General features: G+C 35.8%; 1 protein-coding gene across 3 annotated transcripts in view; it reads right to left on the bottom strand.

Annotated features, from left to right (window-relative positions):
* Positions 1-19,767, bottom strand: part of GALNT3 (polypeptide N-acetylgalactosaminyltransferase 3) — a 43,673-nt gene that overhangs the window by 16,080 nt on the left and 7,826 nt on the right. For all 3 annotated transcript variants that reach the window (XR_007408623.1, XM_035698438.2, XM_025470999.3), the window contains exons 2-3: positions 6,654-7,275; positions 2,072-2,244 (exon numbers count right to left, since the gene is read on the bottom strand). Coding sequence is in view for 2 of the 3 variants with exons in the window: in XM_035698438.2 (XP_035554331.1) it covers positions 2,072-2,244; positions 6,654-7,165 (685 nt within the window). In the remaining variant the exon portion in view is untranslated. The remainder of the gene's footprint in view (positions 1-2,071; positions 2,245-6,653; positions 7,276-19,767) is intronic.

Below are 19,767 nucleotides of genomic sequence, written 5' to 3' on the forward strand. Positions count from 1 at the left end.
TTCTGAAGGTGAGAGAAATGGACTAATAATATTATTATATGAAAATGCCACATTTCAAATTTGGATTTCTGACATGGATATAATTAGATAAACATTATGTGTTTATTTAGACAGTGATTAAGAGAGAGAAAGAAAAATGAAAATGAAATAGGAAGATCATGATTGGATATCACTTCTCTGATTTCCTTTAATTCTATTAATTTTATTTGTACAATTAAATAATAGAAATTACCTTCAACTGAAGGCTTACTACAAATAGCCTTACTGTCCCTAATCTCTAACTGCTTGAAAAATAAAACAAAATAAAAATCATCTGAGAAGAAAGCTCAAAAAACCAAGAGGGAAAATATCTTTTCTTTCTTTTCTTTTTTTTCTTTTCTTTTCTTTTTTCTTTTCTTTTCTTTCTTTTCTCTTCTTTTTTTTCTTTTCTTTTCCTTTCTCTTTCTTTTCTTTTTTCTTTCTCCTTCCTTCCTTTCCTTTTCCTTTTCCTTTTTCCCTCCCTCCCTCCCTCCCTCCCTCCCTCCCTCCCTTCCTTCCTTCCTTCGTTTTTTAAGACAAAACATGAGAGGCATGCAGAACTTAATGTCACTTTAAACTCTGGGTTGCAGACCAAGTAGAAAGAATCAGAAAAAATTCAGAACATTTCAAGCAGTAAATAAATTAGTTAATCACAATTGAGTGGTGATGTAACCTCGGTAAGAGGACTGGGAATTCAAATCAGAGATCTGTATGTAGTGTGTACCCATAAGTAGGGGACTGGAATTATAAAATGTCCCCATTTGGTGAATATGTTTCACATCCAGGCCAAAAATCTCTGATGGTAAGCAACCTTACTCCACCTAGGTGTTAATTTAACATGAGAACAGAATCTCAGTCCACTCATGATATTTTGAAATTATAGAAATGTTTTGGAGTGTATGTAGAAATCATTAAATAAGTCAGGTTAATAATTTTATGCTTTATTCACTTATTATAATTCCCTAAGTCTGTATACATCTTGTTATTGATGATATGTCACTTAATAAGCAGTATCTTTTTTTTTCCTTTCTTCATAGTACATAAAATAATGGTTTATCTTCAAATAGATATTGCTTTGGATTTGATGAGAGAGTATTACTATTCCCATTCTATAGATAAAGAAACAGCTAGTTAGTATTGGAGTTGGAATTTGATCTTAAAGAATTTGGATCCAAACTCCACTCGTTCAAGAATAAATTTTGTGATTGTTGAAATAATCTTTATCTGGTTGGTATTTAAAATACTCATGATGTTTGAAAATTTAGCAACTTAGGTTATTTGTCTAATTAACCTTGTGATTCCAATTTAAAATGTATAATTTAGTAACTGACAAGTGACTTGTTATTTTAAGCAGAAATACATTAAACAATTTAGCTTACTTTGTAAACAATATTAAAATACTTAGCAGCCAAAACAGAATGTATAACTCTATAATAATTTTAACTACCCATTTATATTATTAATTAATGTATTATCTATATTAACCCATCTAATTCTCAAAACAAACCTAAGAGTTATGTATTACTTACGTATCTCTTCAATTCTATGCTACATGGTTGGACATTTCTTATAATCAATGGCATCTTAGTTTAATTGGCTGTGAGGGTTTTTTATTCAAGTGGTAAATAAACTAATGATGTATTATATAATAAATTTGAAGAAATACGGCATTTCCCACATTTTACAGATAAAGAAACTGAGGCATAGAGGGATTATGTAATTTACCCAAGTTACATACCTGGTCAAGAGCAGAACTGGGATTCAAACCAACGCAGCCTGACTCAGGGCTCAAGTTTGTATTCTTAACCACTACGCCTTACGATAAAAGTCTTACATTGGGTTATGAATTATGGTACTTCGAACATTTCTGAACTCTGAAATATTTAAATATGGACCCCCTTAGATTCTACTTTCATCCATCATACCTACCATTCAAGGTGTTATATTTAAGTTCTGAGGTGGTGTACAGAGAGTACAATATAATAAAACAGACTTTGGACAAAATCCCATGGATTTACTTGGGACACCATCTCATTTGCATGTGCTTTCTTACCATCTACACTAGCATCATCCACCAAAATGATTTCCTTCAGCAGTATGGCAGGAGAAGAATAAAGCACACTGTGGACAGTTCTGAGCAGCGTGGACCAGGCTTCATTGTGAAAAACTATTATGACACTGGTGGTAGGCAGGGGAGGACAGCGCTTAAATTTTTGTTCAATACATCTAGAAGTCAAAGAAGTAGAAGAACAATTATGAATTTTATTACTTTATTTCACAGCTGTGTCATTACTAAAATTATCATTCTAGGAATGATTCTATCGTTCTATCATTCAAACTTTATCATCTTAGGAACAATAGTGGATAACTTTTTTTTTCCATGTAAGCTGATCTTAATGCTATATAAATGTAAATAGATCAAAATTTTTTACACAGAGTTCATGTCCACTGATGTAGATTACATGTCAAGAATCAAAATATGCTATTGTAAGTTTTCTCAACAGTATAATTCTAAAATAGCATTTTTAAAAAAGGAAAATAACCTATGGGTGAGACAACCTGTAAAAATGGCAAATACTTGTAATTGCTCAAATAAAAACGAAGTTTTTCTCCTTCCCTGTAAAAATCCTCCATTTTTCTTATTACTTGCAATTTTATAAACAGTGCAACTTTATTAAATGACTATTTACCTTTGCAGAGATTCTTATTTTCTTAAGTATGTAATATTTTTCAAGTTTTAAAAATCAATTTATTTAATCTATACTGGAACCAAAAGGGAAAAAATGGCTTACCATATAATCTAATTTTTATGATGCTCATGATTCAGCAAGACTTACTAAGTTGCTACCATATGCCATATGCCATGCTGTTTTAAAAATTTTGCTCCAATAATCTAATCTATAGTTTACTAAATAAGACCTAGCATTTCAAAATACTAAACTTAGGAATTTTAAATAAAAATCCTAAATCCGGGTGCTTGAGTGGCTCAGTGTTTGAGCGTCTGCCTTTGGCTCGGGTTGTGATCCTGGGGTCATAGGATCAAGTCCCGCATCAGGTTCCCCATAGGGAACCTGCTTCTCCCTCTGCCTATGTCTCTGTCTCTCTTTCTGTGTCTGTCATGAATAAATAAATACAATCTTTAAAAAAAATCCTAAATCTGTGTTAAAAGTCTTGTGATCCTGTTGCCCTACGAAACACTGATGGGCCTAAGAATAGAGACTGTAAGTAGTTTTTGACTGATTAATGGTACTACACATTTGTTAACCACATTAGTTACAAATTGATCTTAAATTCATTTTTATAATTTCTTCCTCAATGAAAATAATCTTCACATGAAGCCTTTGGGTGTGGGTGGATCTGTACAGTCTCCAGCCTTTGAGACTGAAGCTGACCACAGTCCCTTGCCTACCGAGTTGAGGTGAAGATCAAAAGATACAACATATAGTAGAGGGCTTCACAACACTGTCAAACCAGAGTAACCCTGGGACATAAAATATGTGTGGTCTATGGTAAAGATAAATAAATAAAATAATTATCTTTAAGTTCTTTAAGTACAATCATAAATGGTTGTACAATTTTAGATGACAGTATAAAATCCTTCCACACAGTCAAAAGGCACCTCAAATATAGTGTGTGAACAATCAAACAGTGCTATTCAAACCCAAAGATAAGGAAGTAAATAATTCACTTACGGAGATAAGAGCCTTGCACACTTCAAATGCTCTGTGAGGGTCAATGGTGAAACCAGAGCCCCCAGTATGGTACCAGAGGCCTGGGAAAGCCACCCTAAGAAAGATATCCTACAAACTCTCAGTAGTCACTTTCATAGCCATACTTCAGTTTGAATGTGTGTCAGATCCTCTTCTGAGGAGAGGTCTTTAGGGTGGGATGTTTGTAGTGATAAAAAAGGAATTAGATTGACGATAAAGTATTAACAGTGTGTGTCAACACTGCTAAGTAAGAAAAGGAGAGGAAGGCTACGAGCGAAAGTGATTTTGCTCTCTCATGCCTTCACTGATTTCAAATATACATACATAGACAGAAGCAAATAATCACATTCATCCTCACTGACAAATGAAAGCAAATTATTTATTTTAAATTGAATTTTGGATAAATTACCAATTAGAAATAAAGTCCAAACGCAAACTTGCTCATAATTATTCTTGACTCACAATTAGAAGGAAACAACTATCGATAAGCTTGTATTTTTAAAACATAAAGGTCTACAAATCAACATAAACTAAAAGTTAAAATTATAAAAAATTCCATGCTATTTTCGCTATTTTCCTTTAGAAAAAAAAAAACCCTTATGATTTATTGTCTTATAAGCATTTTCAGAAGGGAGTTTTGGGATTAAAAAAATTTCCTCAATATTTATTTGTGTGACTAATTAATATATTAATCAAGAATTACAAAAAGTTTTGAAATTTTAAATATAAAAATTCACAAAAATTCACATAAATAAAATGTGATCACTTTAATCTTGCAAGGCTTTCCTTCAGTTTAGGCTAGGAGTTATCTGCTTAACTGATAACTACTAATACCAAGTAAACGTGTCATGTTGTATCATCAATGCAAGTGATAATAAAATTGCACAGTATGATTTCATAAACTCCAATTATTCTGAAACAAAAAAAGCATGTTAAACTTATGCTTTAGAAATTGTTCCACATGTCATTTAAAGTAGTGAAATTAAATAACTTGCCAAATTGACTGCATATTCCCAGTCAAACCATTTGTAAAATTTAGCATATAGATATGTGCTTTAAATTATCAATTGTATGACCATCTGAGTTTAGGAGACTCTGGATCTATATATATATTGTAAAGATTTTATTTATTTATTCATGAGAGACACAGAGAGAGAGAGGCAGAGACACAGGCAGAGAGGAAGCAGTTTCCATGCAGGGAACCTGATGTGGGACTCCATACCTGTCTCCAGGACCACGCCCTGGGCCGAAGGTGCTAAACCGCTGAGCCACCCAGGGAGCCCTTGGATCTAAATTTTTAATTTTTTTTTTTAATTTATTTACCTATGATAGTCACAGAGAGAGAGAGAGAGGCACAGAGACACAGGCAGAGGGAGAAGCAGGCTCCATGCATCAGGAGCCTGATATGGGATTTGATCCCGGGTCTCCAGGATCGCGCCCTGGGCCAAAGGCAGGCGCCAAACCGCTGCGCCACCCAGGGATCCCGGATCTAAATTTTTAATGAGCATGGAAAAGATCAGCAATTCTTCCGAAAATGTGTTCCTTGCTGATATAAGTTAAATTTAAAGTAAGAAAGTGTTAAATCTTCATCAATTCTTCACAGTTCTAGGTATCTAATTCCTATCCAAAAAAGGTTCTTTAAGTGCTTAGTTGTTTTTCACTTACAATGATTTCATTACTGAGTATTATTGTAGCTCCTTGATGTTATATTGGGAAAAAAAAAAACATATCTTGAACTGACAGGGACTGTCATGTCAAAGAATAAAAATTATGCTTCTTGACTAGTGATGTGGATTGCTTTTCAGTCAAGACCTCTTCCCAAATCAGTCAAATGCAATCCTGCATTTTAAACTATTAACATAAGAACGGAACTATTCTGTGCCTTATTATAAAGGTAGAATATTTTATGGACATTCACTTGTTTCTTCACACATTCATTTGAAAATGATGAGCATCTTAACCTTGAATCACACAGATTAGGATAGAGAGACAGAATTCTAATCCACACAACTTCAGAACTGAGAGATTAATAGTTGGAACAAGTATTCATGATCATAAATCTAGAAAAATATGAGTGAGGCCATAGACTTACGTCTATTAAGTCAGGTTCACTTCCAAATATAATTCTATCATGATCAGAAAGCAAATGTGTAAGCTTCGCTTGCTTACAGTCTTACACTTTCAACAAATCAACAGGTGGTTTGAATCAATTAGCTATTTGAATCAAATAGAGCATTTGAACACTACCTCAAAGATAACGAAATGGTTAACATTTTGGACAGTACAGTAGGATCTGGAGGGAAACTGCAGTAAAGATACTGTGTACTTGAGATGACATGTAAATAGAGTGACATAAAAAGCAATGCTGGGCTCTCAGAAGGTAAAGGGAGACAATTCTATACATATGATACCACACAAAAATCTATAGAGAAAAAAAAATCATCATTGAATTAGCAATTTAACAACACTGTTCCTTAAAAGAAAGGTTACAAAAGGCTACAGGGCATTCTGAAATACAGCTCCAAAGTCTTGGCACTTTTTAAACATCTCTATTTATTCTATAGCAATATACAGAGGAATAGAAATAGCTCCTCTGCCTCCCACATTCCCTGTAAAACCGGTCCCATATACCCTTCTTAATAGATTAGAAAACTAAAGCATTTAAGATAAAGGATTTTTTTTGTGGTTCCACAAAAGTCAGATTTAAAATTTAGTTTTCTAATTTGTAAGGTAACAACTTTTCACATTTGCAATGCCTCACCAAGAATAGATATGGATAGCCTCAATAATAAGCAAAACATAATTAAACAGCAGTTGTTGTTATTTTGCCTCAGAATGGCTGAAGAACAAGCAAACTCCTTAGTTGATGCCCCTCCCCTGAAACCCTAATGTTAAACAGTAAACAATGAATATTCTTGAACATACTCAGGAGGTCGAGTGTCTGGTCCAAGATCTCGGTGTAAAGAAATCCTGTCACTTGCAAAAGCATTAAAACAGTGTTTTGTTTCTCCACGTTCTTTTTCCTTCTGCTCTTCAACACTTAAATTGGTTGTCTTGAATGCTTTACCAGAAGCACCAGGTGCATTAGAATCCTGAGGTGGGCGGTCAAGAACCGGTTTCAATTCTGCTGCTGTATAGTATCCTTGCAAACAGGGTCTCTCACCAGCATCAATGTTTTGCCTGACAGGTGCTCCTATTTGCATTTTTGGCATTGCATCTTTAATATTGTTTACAGCTTCTAGCATGAAATCAAACATCTTGTTTTTGTTTATATTTCTTTCCATCTTTGATTCCTCTTTGGAATATTGAATACTTACTTCTCTTTGCATTAAAATCAAAAATATTATAAAGAAAAAAATTACTGTACCAAGCTTCCAGAACTTTTTATGATAATGTCTTTTAAGATGTAATTTTACTAGTCGCTTTATGTGAGTCATTCTGGCATTAAAAGCTTGCCACTTGACAAATAACAGTTATAGTTTCCTCTGTTACTTATATTTTTTTATCATAGATTTGCTGGCAAGAAGATTTCATTAAATGGCAATACCTATAAACAGAAATGATAAATGGCATTAGTAGCTATTCATTCCTATAGGCATGGCTCAACTCATTCACTCAACCAACAACTAAACATAAGCTATAAACAATGTACTCTTATGGTTAACAAAAATACAAAGATATTTTGCCCTCAAGAAAATTACACTTTTAGAAGAAAGAACATATTTGCTGTTATTAGCTATAATCTATTGAAGCTATAAATTATTAGAGATTTATCTCCAGGAAAAAATACCTTGTAAATTGTGGCTAATATCTACTACATGATAGGCATGTAATTGTTTTTATAAACAATTTATAAACCTTTACTCCAACTAAACCAGTTAAGATTATAAAGCAGCTTCACCAACAAGTAAACTGGCATGCTTCAAATTTGTTCACCTGATTACACTTGTGAATCCTGACAGAACCAATAAAGACTAGAAAATTAAGAGCATCTATCGCGTTCTTATACCACAGCTATTTGCAATAGGCCACACAAATACAAAATCTAATAGCAAAAAGAAGACAGCACTAAACTTTACTTGATGTGACACTAAAGAGGCAACAGAAATCACTGAGTTACAAAAGCAGTACTTAGTTTAATAAAATACTGCTTGCAGTTGACCCTAAGAACAGAGTAACATGTTGATTAAACTCCAATTTGGGCCACCAGAAGAGAAAGAAAGGAAAAGAAAAAAGAGAACATTGATGATAGCCTGAGTCACAGTGAAGGCTGAACTTCTTCATGATGTTTTCAAAATTGTAATATGAAGGGGTTTCAGCATATAATTTATACCATGCACCATTATACTCAAATTTGCAGAGGCAGAGGGGAAGGAACATGCCCTTTTCCTTAAATTCTAAACATATTTTAAGGCAAATTTAATTTATAGAAGTGAAAATTACGTTTGACACTTTATTCAGTTTCTCTCGTATTGCTAAATTTAAAATTAAAAAGCCAAGTTCTAAGATGGATTCTCTGGCCTTTAGTAAGACATTTTAAGCTAAATAAAACAGGCAGAACTTGAATAGTTAGTTCTATATACTATTCCTAATTGGAAAGATACATATATATATATGTATGGAATAAGCATTTTGACTTCAAAGAATAACTCAATTACAATGTATGTTGCTCATAAAAATGAGATTCCAATATTTCTGAGTTTTGGTTACCTTAAGAGCCTCATATAAGAATTAAAATGACATGGTAAGCTTTTTACATTATTTAAAGCCATAATACATAGTTTCAGAACCACCCAATTGCTGCCGTGTAATTTCTTGTTTACCAAACGTTGTGCTAGGCTCTGGCTACCAAATTAAAGATAGCTCTTGCTTTCAAGGACCAGAGACTAGTATGAAATATGGCATGTCGACATGCAACCACAAAACAGTGTGACATGTGCTGAGATGTAAGACTATGAAAGCAATACGGAAACTAAGGAAAAATCCCGGGGAAATTTTCCCAAAGATAACATCTGTGAGCAAAATTGAAAGATAAGCAATTTTTAGACAGGTGGACAAGAAAGCAGAGAAGAGAATGAATGATGGATACAAAGACATAAAAGCAAGACAAGACATGGGCAGTCCTTGAGTACAGCAGAAGTGGAAGATAGGACACAGCAGGAGGGGAAAAGGCAGGAAGTCAAAGACCAGCACACAAAGTGAGTTTGGAATCTGCCAATTTTGTTCTGAGTGGGAGGAACTGGATAATTTTTTTTAAAGATTTTTTTTTAATTTTTAAAAGATTTTATTTATTTATTCATGAGAGACACACAGACAGAGGCAGAGACACAGGCAGAGGGAGAAGCAGGCTCCATGCAGGGAGCCTGACGTGGGACTCGATCCCGGGTCTCCAGGATCAGGCCCTGGGCTGAAGGTGGCGCTAAACCGCTGAACCACCTGGCCTGTCCGGAACTGGATAATTTTGAGGAAGAATCATAATCATATTTATGCTTTAGATAAATCACAGGCTTCTCAGTACCAGTAAAGGTGACCAAAGAAATGAGGAAAGTAGGAAGGATAGAGAGGACTAATTCAGGAGTCCAGGAAGTAGAATCAAACAGCACTTGGTGAGAGAAAGGAAAGAATAGGAAATGGGTGGCTACAGTGATGACATTAACAAAGGCAGGGAATATAGGAAGGAGAGTAGACTTGGAGTAGGAATTAAAGAGATAATTTGTTCACTTTGGGAAACAAATTTGAGGTGCTGCTAGGACTCTCAAGGTGAGTTCTCATGAGTAAAAAGATATATAGGACTGAAAATCACGGAAAAGCTCTGTGCCAGAGATGACTCTAGGGAGTCAGTCTTGGGGTACAGAAGAGTTCACCTGCAGTATATAATGGAGACCAGAGAAATAGCTACATTTAAGGGGTGACAGGAAAAAGGATAAACTGGAAAGAAAGATCAGGGAATATGAAAACAAAATCGAGGCAATCAAGGGAAAACAGGTTAATAGATAAAGCATCCATGTCAAGTGAATATAGATTTTACAGCTTGCAGTTTATCCTTGAAAGATGTTATTTATTTCACAGTTGGTTCATCTTTAAAAGTAAACTGCACTAGAGCTGGTCCAATGGGCTTTAGTGCAAAACCAGGAATGAACCCTGGCAGAGAATCCACTAGACTAGTTACAGTCATGCCTCGAAGATCTAGGTTTAGGATTTAGGGCACATTCAGACGAATAGGGCAACAATCTAATCTAAGAGGTTCTAGGGAGATAAGAACAGGCAATAGTTGAGGCTTCATAGGATAATGGTCACCTATGAAATACTATCTGATCACCTTTCTTTAACTACAGCTTGATAAATAGATATAAAATCAACCTATGTTCATCCTCCTTCCTATCCCTGAGTTGATCACCAAAAATCCCCTTCTCCAGTGCTTCTAGTGATACTGGATATCCTGAGCCGCCAAACGTAAGCTAGATCAGGAATTTGAGAAGGAATGAGCTGGTCTCCTTTGGATGTTTTAACAACACATAAAGCAAGAAAGGATCCAAGGAAAGTATAAAGGGAGATGACAGGACCAGTTACTTCTCTAACAGTGATGGTTTTCCCAAAACATTATATGCCAGAAATCATATTTGTGGGTAGGGTGGTAAATGAGAAAGAAGGATAGAACTAATGAGGTAGTTGGAAGAAAGTCTTTTGTTTTGGAATAAATTATAAACTAGAGAAGTTCTTCATCAATAAGGCAATAATCTATCATTGTGTGTTTGTCTATCTAAGGAAGCCACTCAATTAGTAGGTTTTAGTTTAGGATATCTCCAATGAAGGAGTAAAGGAAAACTCATGAAGGGCATACAGTGTCTCCCTATTCATGGTTGTTTTTCTGGCACTTACCAGAATGTTGGTGACACAGTGAACACCCAAAAAATGTTTGTTGACTGGAAAAGGAAAGAATGATCAGGATTTCGCTTATTATTAGAAATAATAAACAATAATTCGCTTTTGTTAAATGTTGACTAGGTCCCTGATACTTTAACATCACACAGATTCTCATTTAGTCTTCCAACAATCTTGTGAAGTCATTCCTATTTTCCTGACAAACAATGAGAGTCAAATAGATTAAGGGGCTTGGCCAATGCCATTCATTTAAGTGGAAGGGTACCATTCTCCCAACTGTGTTCAAACTCAGGTCTGATCTAAATTACTAAGCTTTTAACTGAAGTTATCTGAAATAAGATCTTTAATAGTCAAGAATTGAGACTCTAAAGGGTGTCTGGGTGGCTTGGCAGGTTGACAGTTGACATGATTTCAGCTCAGGTTGTAATCTCAGGTCCTGCGGTTGAGTCCCACATCAGGCTCCACACTCAGAAGCGAGTCTGCTTGAGGATTCTCTCTCTCTCTGCCTCTCTCTCCCTCTGTCCTTAACCCCACTCAGCTCTCTCTAAAATAAATAAGTAGACCTTAAAAAAAAAAAAAAAAACTAACACTCTAAATGTAAAGAGATAAGGGAAAAACCTAAGGAAAGAACTACAAATAGCTTCATATCAGGTAAGGTTTTCTGGACAAATGAGTTAAAAAAAAAAGAAAAGAAAAGAAAAAAAGAACACAACTCTTTTCAGAGCATATTTTTAGCAATAAAGATTGAAGATGAGATTGTAGATTTTAACAATAGAGTATCAAAAGATTGAGATCTTTTAGTGACAGAGTCTACTAAAGTAGGAACATGATGCTTTCCTCTCTTCATATTATTTCAAAAGGGAACAGTCGTCTTTTATTAATTGCTGATCACTTGAAGATTCCAACATAAATCTCCCAGGGACTTTTATGTGACTTTTTTATATGACTTTTTTGTCCTTTGCTGCTAATATGCAGTATCAGGCTTCCATTAATGGAAATTACACTCAACATTAAGCGTCTCTATGAGTGGTCTTCAACTCTGGATACACATTAGCAGAAAGCTCTTTTAAAAGAGTGCCTTAGGCTTCCTTCCCTCTAGAGAGTTTGATTTAACTGTTTGAGGGTCAGGGCCTTGGTCCTGTTTTTGTCATTATTTTAGGCTCTCCAGATAATTCTAAAGGGTAGCAAGTACTAAGAATTACACTGGTGTAGGTCATAAGACTTTGGGCAAATCAATACTAGCACCTCATAAGGAAAGGACTACATTTATCCAAAGGCAATCCCACTATTAATTTCTAATATTCCAAAGACAGGTTTTTCAAAATAGATTCTTGATAGAAAATGAGAAAAAGTTATTTTGACATGAAGAGATTAAATCCAAAGCAAGAATGACCCAAAGTTTCTTGAAAAGGCTTAGAGATTACTGCTGATATAAACGAGACACTGGTTCTACTGCAAATTAGTGTTGTAAAATAATTTTTTACATATTTTATTCCCATCAAAAAGATGGAAAAACACAAACTCTGAACAATAAAATACATTATCCAACACAATAAATGAATGGATTAAAGAAAACCAGGATTCTTAATTCCCATTGCTGGGAATAACATCATGTTCCTAGACCTCACTACTTACCAAATTTGAAGACCTATGTGAAAACAGCCAATGAAACAAAACAAATTTCTTCTAGAATCAACAACTTCCAATTAAACTCAGAAGTTTCAGAGATGAAAAAACAATAAATCAGCCCAACAGCAAATTCAAGATATAAAATGATTAGCAGATGACGGTCTTGTTCTTACTGAACTCTTTCTAAAGCTTTAAATATACCTATCTAAAATGGTCACTTGCTAATTATAGAACATCAGATTCATAGGAGATAGGAATACCATGAAATCTTTTTTAAAACTAGAAAAAAATAATTTAAATTCAAAGACCTTCTAAATTCTAAATTTCTAAAATTAGGAAAAAATTAAAATTCAGAAGCCCTCTGATCTTAAAAAATATCAATGTATATGGTACTTTATATGTAGATATTACAAAAGTGTATTAATAATAAATAAAAATATCCACAAAATGATATTTTAAAAGGCTAAAACCATATGCATGAGTCTAGCAATCTGAGACTGGGTTAAAATCGATGGATGATTATTGCGGCAAAAACATATTTCTATAGGAACAGAAAGAAGTAAAATACCACAAATTAAAATAACCTAACCACAAAGCTGTGGCTTCCACTTATGTGGACTATGGTTTCTCAAACTCTAGTGTGACAATGAATCACCTGAGGATGTTGTTTAAATGTAGATTCAAATGGGAAAAGATCAAGATAAGATCCATTTTTAGTGTCTGTTTGTTCCTTCCAGGTAAAAAAGACACACTGCAAAAACATTAGTTATTAGTTTAACTTAAAAATTCCAACTGAAGCAATCCTCCAAAGTAGAAAAGTAGTGAAAAGCAGAACATTTCATAACTGCACGTGAAAATAACATTTAATAAAAAAGAGGAAAGTAGTTCTTTCCATTTCTTATTCCTATATTTGTGACAATAAAATTTTACATCCTCAGGGATTCAGGGTCTAGTTCCAGGTGACTTTAACTGGCACAAAGCCTAATTGGTATATGAAACTTGCTTGCTATAGCATGAATTAAAACATGCTATAAAGAGTTAAGGGTAATCACAAAAATCTAAAGATTAGCAAAAATGTAGCATATATTGCAAATTAAGAAAAGGACAATATTGCAAAATTAATGTATATTGGATCATTGCCACACATTATCATCTAGATTTCCTAATCAAATTTTTAAAACAAAACAAGAATAAAAAAAAAAAAAAACTTGCCCTAATAATAAACTTTATGTGCTTGGGCAGAAATTCTATTAAATGCCCTCATCTGCTGGTTAGGGAAGGGAGGAGTGGCAGGAAGTCATTTTTGCTTGTATTCTTTGGTAAAATCAAATGTCATGGTGACTTGCTATTGCGGTTTGTTAGTTTTGATTATGCTTAAGTCCGTGTCTACATCCTCGCCAGCAATTCCTCTGAGCAGGAAGTAACTTGTGGATATATGACAGGTGACAAACATTGATGCAAAGCAAACCGCATGGAGATGGCTACATGCTGCCTCACAGGAGAAGGCAGACATATTCCAAAGATCTCAGCTAAAGACAAAGTATTGTTGTGCTGGCTGGCTGGAAAATGCCACCAGCAGACAACTAACTGCATGCAACTGTCATAGAGCAGGATTACTTTCTGAACAAAAGTGTGTCTCTTGGTTATATGACAAAAAGCCAGAGTTGACCTCCAACAACTCAGAGGCACAGGTTTTAATACAGAAAAGGGTGTGTGGTCAAGCATCCAAATTCTCAGCTAAACTTGGTCAAATAAGCATCTCCATTAACAATATTATCTTTGAAGGTGAAAGGTTATAGACAGGATCTTGATTTGTGGACCAGCCAATTCTATCTTTACAGTTTGGAGCAAACTAGTAATTATGGAACTACACTATCCTTTGTGGGGAGTGTAGGATGGTGGAGAAGGGGAGCTCACATACGTCTCCTGCTACTGTGAATAAATCTGCAGCTGTGAAAGTCTATATGATTATTTATGGCATATAGACAGTAGAGGAATTTTGAGGAGTAATTTGAGTAGTACCACAGATTACCCACTTAACTAGTACTTCCCCTGGGCAGAAGTACCAAATTTTAAAAGATTTGTCTGTCTGTTTACCTTGTAAACATAGTTGATGGCTCTTGGATTAGTAAAGAGACAGAAACTACATAGTGATTTGAAAAAGGAAAGTTTAATCTATTATTAAGAGAGGATTGGAGTAACAAGGAATTTGTTAGTGAGGGTAAAAGAGAATTCTAAATAACATAGTAGTAGATATAAGGGGTGACCACTACCCACAAGGCTGAGATGGGGGCCCAAGGAAGAACCCTCCCCTCATCAGTGCTGAGATCCAGAGATCTCTACGGAGAGAGCACAGTGTCAGACCCCTGATGGTGCAAAAGTGACACAAGTGTATCACTAGTGAGACCTGCCAAAAAATCTGCCCTCTGGAGTCCCAGAAGAAGCCACTCAGAGATAAATGTCAAACACTGGAACTTGCTAGGTGCTGAAGATAACTGCTGGCTACTGGCTGCTGATGGCACCTGGAGCTAAGAAGCTTGTCCTCTGCAGGAGTCTAGTGCACTTTTATGTATAGCCTGGGTTGATATGGTGGCAGACTGGTGCCTGTGTTAAAATTTGGGCAAGTTACCTAGAAACCCAGTTTTGGGGGTCCCCAGTGTGCAGCACATGTATGAAGCTAAACAGAGTGCAGGGAGCGGTGACCAAGGCTAGGGAACTGGTCCATGATGTCTATGACTCCAGGTCAACACTACTGCTCAAGTCAAGCTCTGAAGAAAGTACAGGGTGGTGGCAGCTCTAGAAAAAGATGTGCTGTGCAGTTACCTGACACTAGGGAAAACTATGTAGAGGCTGAAAAGTAGAAGACAACTATGCCCAGAAAGAGCCTAACCAGAAAGCCACCCTGGAACCAGGAAAGGAAGCACCTTCTGCTTTCAGTGTCCTTCCAGTGTCCCTCCATTATTACAGAGCAGAAGAGAATAAATTTGGAACTGAGAGACAATAAATTGATAAGCAGCACTGTCTACCTTTTCAGCTACTCAGTTTCCATCTGCACACTTTCTCACACATTTGAACTCCTGTACAATAGCAACAACTCCATATTCCACCTAACAAGATGCAAGCATCCTACTTACAAGTAAAGAGGAAACCTCAAAATGAGATGCAGAGTACCAACAGCCATTGTATCCATTACTGTGACAATGTGAATTACTTATCAAATTCTGTCACAATCCCACCTAATATTCTGTTACTTAAAGACTAGTAAACTTCATATCTAACAACTTCAATGTAATATTTTTTTTTAAAAAAGAAAGAAAATATTGCCTCAAAAAAAAAAAAGTATATTAAGTAGAGTGACAACTGAATGCCCAGATATGTTACTGAAGCCCTCCCGAATTTTTGTGATTCTCATTACCCTCTGGTTCGCAAATGCTTCACTAAAACATCTAAAGCACTTGCTACTTTCTGCTCATCAGATACAGTCAACATAATATTATCAACATAGTAAACCAATGTGATATTTTGTGGATGTTGGGATAATTAAGATTTCTAGGACAGGAGAACTGACCTGGCTCTTGGCCATGCTAGATAAAAGCAAATTGCCTTTGGTGCTCCTTGTAAATTGGTATGGAGAAAAAGCAATTAACCAAGTCAATAGCTACATACTAAATGCCAGAGGCTGTGTTGATTATATCAAGTAAAGATACCACATCTGGGTCGGTAAGCACATTTGGAATCATCCAATGATTAAGTTCGTAATAGTCCATTCATTCTCTAAGATTCATCCAACTTCTGCACAGGCCAAATAAGTGAGTTAAATGAGATGTAATAGGTACCTCAAGTCTTATTTCAAATCTGTGATGGTGGCACTGATCTCAACAACTCCCTTGGGGATACAGCATTATTTCTAATTTACTCTCTTAGAAGGAGGAAAAGTTCTAAGTTCTTCTACTTAGCTTTCCTATCACGATGGTCCTGAATCTATGACTTAGAAAACCAATATAGGGATTCTGCTAGTCATCCAGAATGTTGACTCCAATCATACATTAAGGAAATGGGGAAATAAGCACAGCGTAGACCTGCTGACATGTGGGCCCCCTGTGAGTCAGACCTGAGCTAAGATTCCATCTATTATCTAATTACTATAATTTCCCATTATGACTAGAGGGCCACAAAGTGTATTCTGGCTCCCTAGGAATTAGTAGGAAAGGTCTGAGTATTTTCCCCAAAGCATAGCCTCTCTAATAAATGGCTACATGTCCTTCTGGGGAAGGCTTCTGAGGAAGATTTGTGCAGCCTTCTCAAGACTAGGCCTCAACTTCAATCAAAGGTCTCTGGGCCTGTGAATTGACTTACATTTGGAAACTGGGTAAGAGGTAATGATGCTCAACTGTGGTAACTAAAGCCAACGTTTTTGCCACCAGGCTTAGTGGGTTTTTTTCTGGTACATACACAAAGTGATACTGTGGTAGTGCTCATCTATTTCATTCATCCCGTTTGAAAAACAATGCCTTCTGATTACATCTATGCCCCTGATTTCCATTATTGTATATATCCCTACTTTGTCTTTGGTGGTTAAATGTTGCCCCTTGTCTGCTACTGTAGCATCCCATCATCTCCACTGAAACCAGAGAAGCCTCACATTAGTGAGGCTTTTTTCTCAAAATCTTAGTAAAGGGAGTGTACTGGGGCTGTGTCGTGGAACATAACTGGAGGATGGGCATATAGGTTGCACACAGTAAGTTCAGTGAACATTCCTTTCATGAAGGAGTCCCAAAACTCACAAGTAATAAACAATTTCTATCCACTCATTCTCTCTCTTGAAGCCTCAGACTATTAGGGATAGGGGAATGTGGAAACAAATGAGTAAGACTGCTTGCTGCTCCATTGCTATCACTTTGCATTTCTACAGGCTTATCTACAATTTACGAGGTAATCATTCTCCACATCTCAGCTTCCATTCCTATCTTTAAAAGTGTCAGCAAACTTTCTATAAGTCGCTAAATAGTAAATAAGTTTTATTTTGTGGGCCGTATGAGTAGTTGTGCAACTACTCAATTCTCTTTTTGTTGTGCAAAAGCAATCATACACAATACACAAACAAATGGGCAAAGCTAATTCCAATAAAATTTTGTTTACAAAAACAGGTCAGGGATAGAATTTGGGCCAAGGGCTGTTGTTTGCCAAACCTTGGTCTAGAAATCCAAAAAAGCTTCAGGCTGAGCATTTACATTATTTCCCTGTACTTACCCAGTCTCCATTAGCTTCCACTTCCCAGATGTAAAAGAATCAAATAGTCCACAAATCCACATTATTAAAAAAAAAAAATTAGGCATAAAAGCAATGTCTGTCTTAAGATTAGACTATATTTACACCTATTTCGAAATTACAGACTATCCCTCCACTGATCTAGTCACCACCTGAAATTCCTGCATTACACACCCCTCATGGGTAAAGCATGAAAAAGTCTTATTAACACATTTCAGTTGGAAATAAACCAGGGTCAGACTAAACTTTAATTCTTCTCAAAAGCCAACGTCAAGACCATTCATAGACAATTACCACACACTGAGACCCATGAGAATGCTGAATGCAAAGCTCCATACAGGGAAGGAAGGGAGGGGTACCTAATTCTGTGGTATTTGTACTTACTTTAGGCAAAGGGGAGAGGCCCTGAGAGATCTTAAGGTGATGACCTAATCTCACATCTGAAATTTAAAATGGTTATTCTTGAAGCTGTGCTGAATATGGATTTGGGGGCAGTTGGTGGGGTGGGGTGGGGGTAGGCAGTCAAAAAGAAGACTGAAGGGGATTAAAAGACTATTAAAGTAATCCAGGTGAGAGATTGAGTAGAAGGGGTGTGGAGACTTGGGAAGAGATCTGGGAGTTAGCGTTAGCTGAATTCAGCAAATGAATCGATGAGGAGGCTGGGAACTTTGTTAAATTGTTAAGTGTGCAAAGATGAGTTCTTGACTTGTTAAAAAAGACCAGCTAATGAGTGCTCTGTTCTAGATTATCTGCAGAGGAGGACCTAGAGCTAAAAAGCAGGTTATGAGGCCATGAATGCTAAAAGAGGTAATGATAGAAGGCAAAGGGTATAAGGAGATTGATGAGCCTTGAAAAGCAGCAAGTCTTAACCAGTTCAGAAAGATGGGTCAAATCTGAAAAAACAAAGGTCATGGTCAAAAAGCTCAAGTAACACAAAGAAAATAATAATTTTAATGGAATATTCCTCAGCCATTAGAAATGACAAATACCCACTATTTGCTTCAACGTGGATGGAACTGGAGGGTATTATGCTGAGTGAAATGAGTCAATTGGAGAAAGACAAACATTATATGTTCTCATTCATTTGGGGAATATAAATAATAGTGAAAGGGAATAGAAGGGAAGGGAGAAGAAATGGATAGGAAATATCAGAAAGGGAGACAGAACATAGAGACTCCTAACTCTGGGAAATGAACTAGGGGTGGTGGAAGGGGAGGAGGGCGGGGGGGTGAGAAATGAACTAGGGGTGGTGGAAGGGGAGGAGGTCCACCAGCAACTGGGTGGCGGGCACTGAGAGGGGCACTTGACGGGATGAGCACTGGGTGTTATTCGGTATGTTGGCAAATTGAACACCAATAAAAAATAAATTTATTATTAAAAAAAGAAAGAAAATAATAATTTGCATCAGAAACCTTTCAGTTCAGAAATCTGAACTATTAACTGTCCCCCAAAAGGACCCGCTTTGCCATCAGGTATTTAGTACCAGGTGTTCTTTCATCCTTACCCCTATCCATCTGACTCAGAATTATCAAACTCACAAGATATCACACTACTTGCCTCCATCAATGTATCAATCGGTGTGAGGATAACTTCTAGAAATTTATCTCACAGATATGCTATTATGCTAGTAGAATGATAACCTGTAAGTCTACACAGTAAAGCATCATTTAACATCAAAATGCTGGAACAACCGCCAACTCTACCAATAGGAAAATAAGTTATAATAGATAAATTATGATAGAGTCATATGATGGAATATTATGCCAAATTAAAAACAAATAAGGTACTTTATATGCTGATATGAGGTTTTTTCCACAATAAGTTAAATTTTAAAAAAGGATTCATCTGCATTCTTATGTATTTATATACATTACATTATACATAAATTACATACATAAGAATGCAGATGAATCCTGCATATATGAATATGAATATATATATATATTCATAAAATGTAAGCACTGTTTTCTCACAGGGAAGAAAACCAGGTGTCAGAGGGCAACAGCAAAAGGAAGACGTATCATATACAGCTCCTTACTTTTTTAAGATTTTGGAGCATGTGGATAGAGTAACTATCTAAAAAATACGCTGGAAAAAATTGAAAGTGGAATAAAGATTTTCTGACAGATATCTCAAATTTCTTAATTTCATTCATTATTTCTCAAGAAGCTACTGGGGAATGTATTTGATCCTCATGAGAAAGTAAATAAACAACAAAATCATCATATTTAGGAAATAGGGACTCCAACAGAAATGTCAG

The sequence above is a fragment of the Canis lupus genome, chromosome 36 (assembly GCF_003254725.2).
Source record: "Canis lupus dingo isolate Sandy chromosome 36, ASM325472v2, whole genome shotgun sequence".
Classification (NCBI taxonomy): Eukaryota; Metazoa; Chordata; class Mammalia; order Carnivora; family Canidae; genus Canis; species Canis lupus.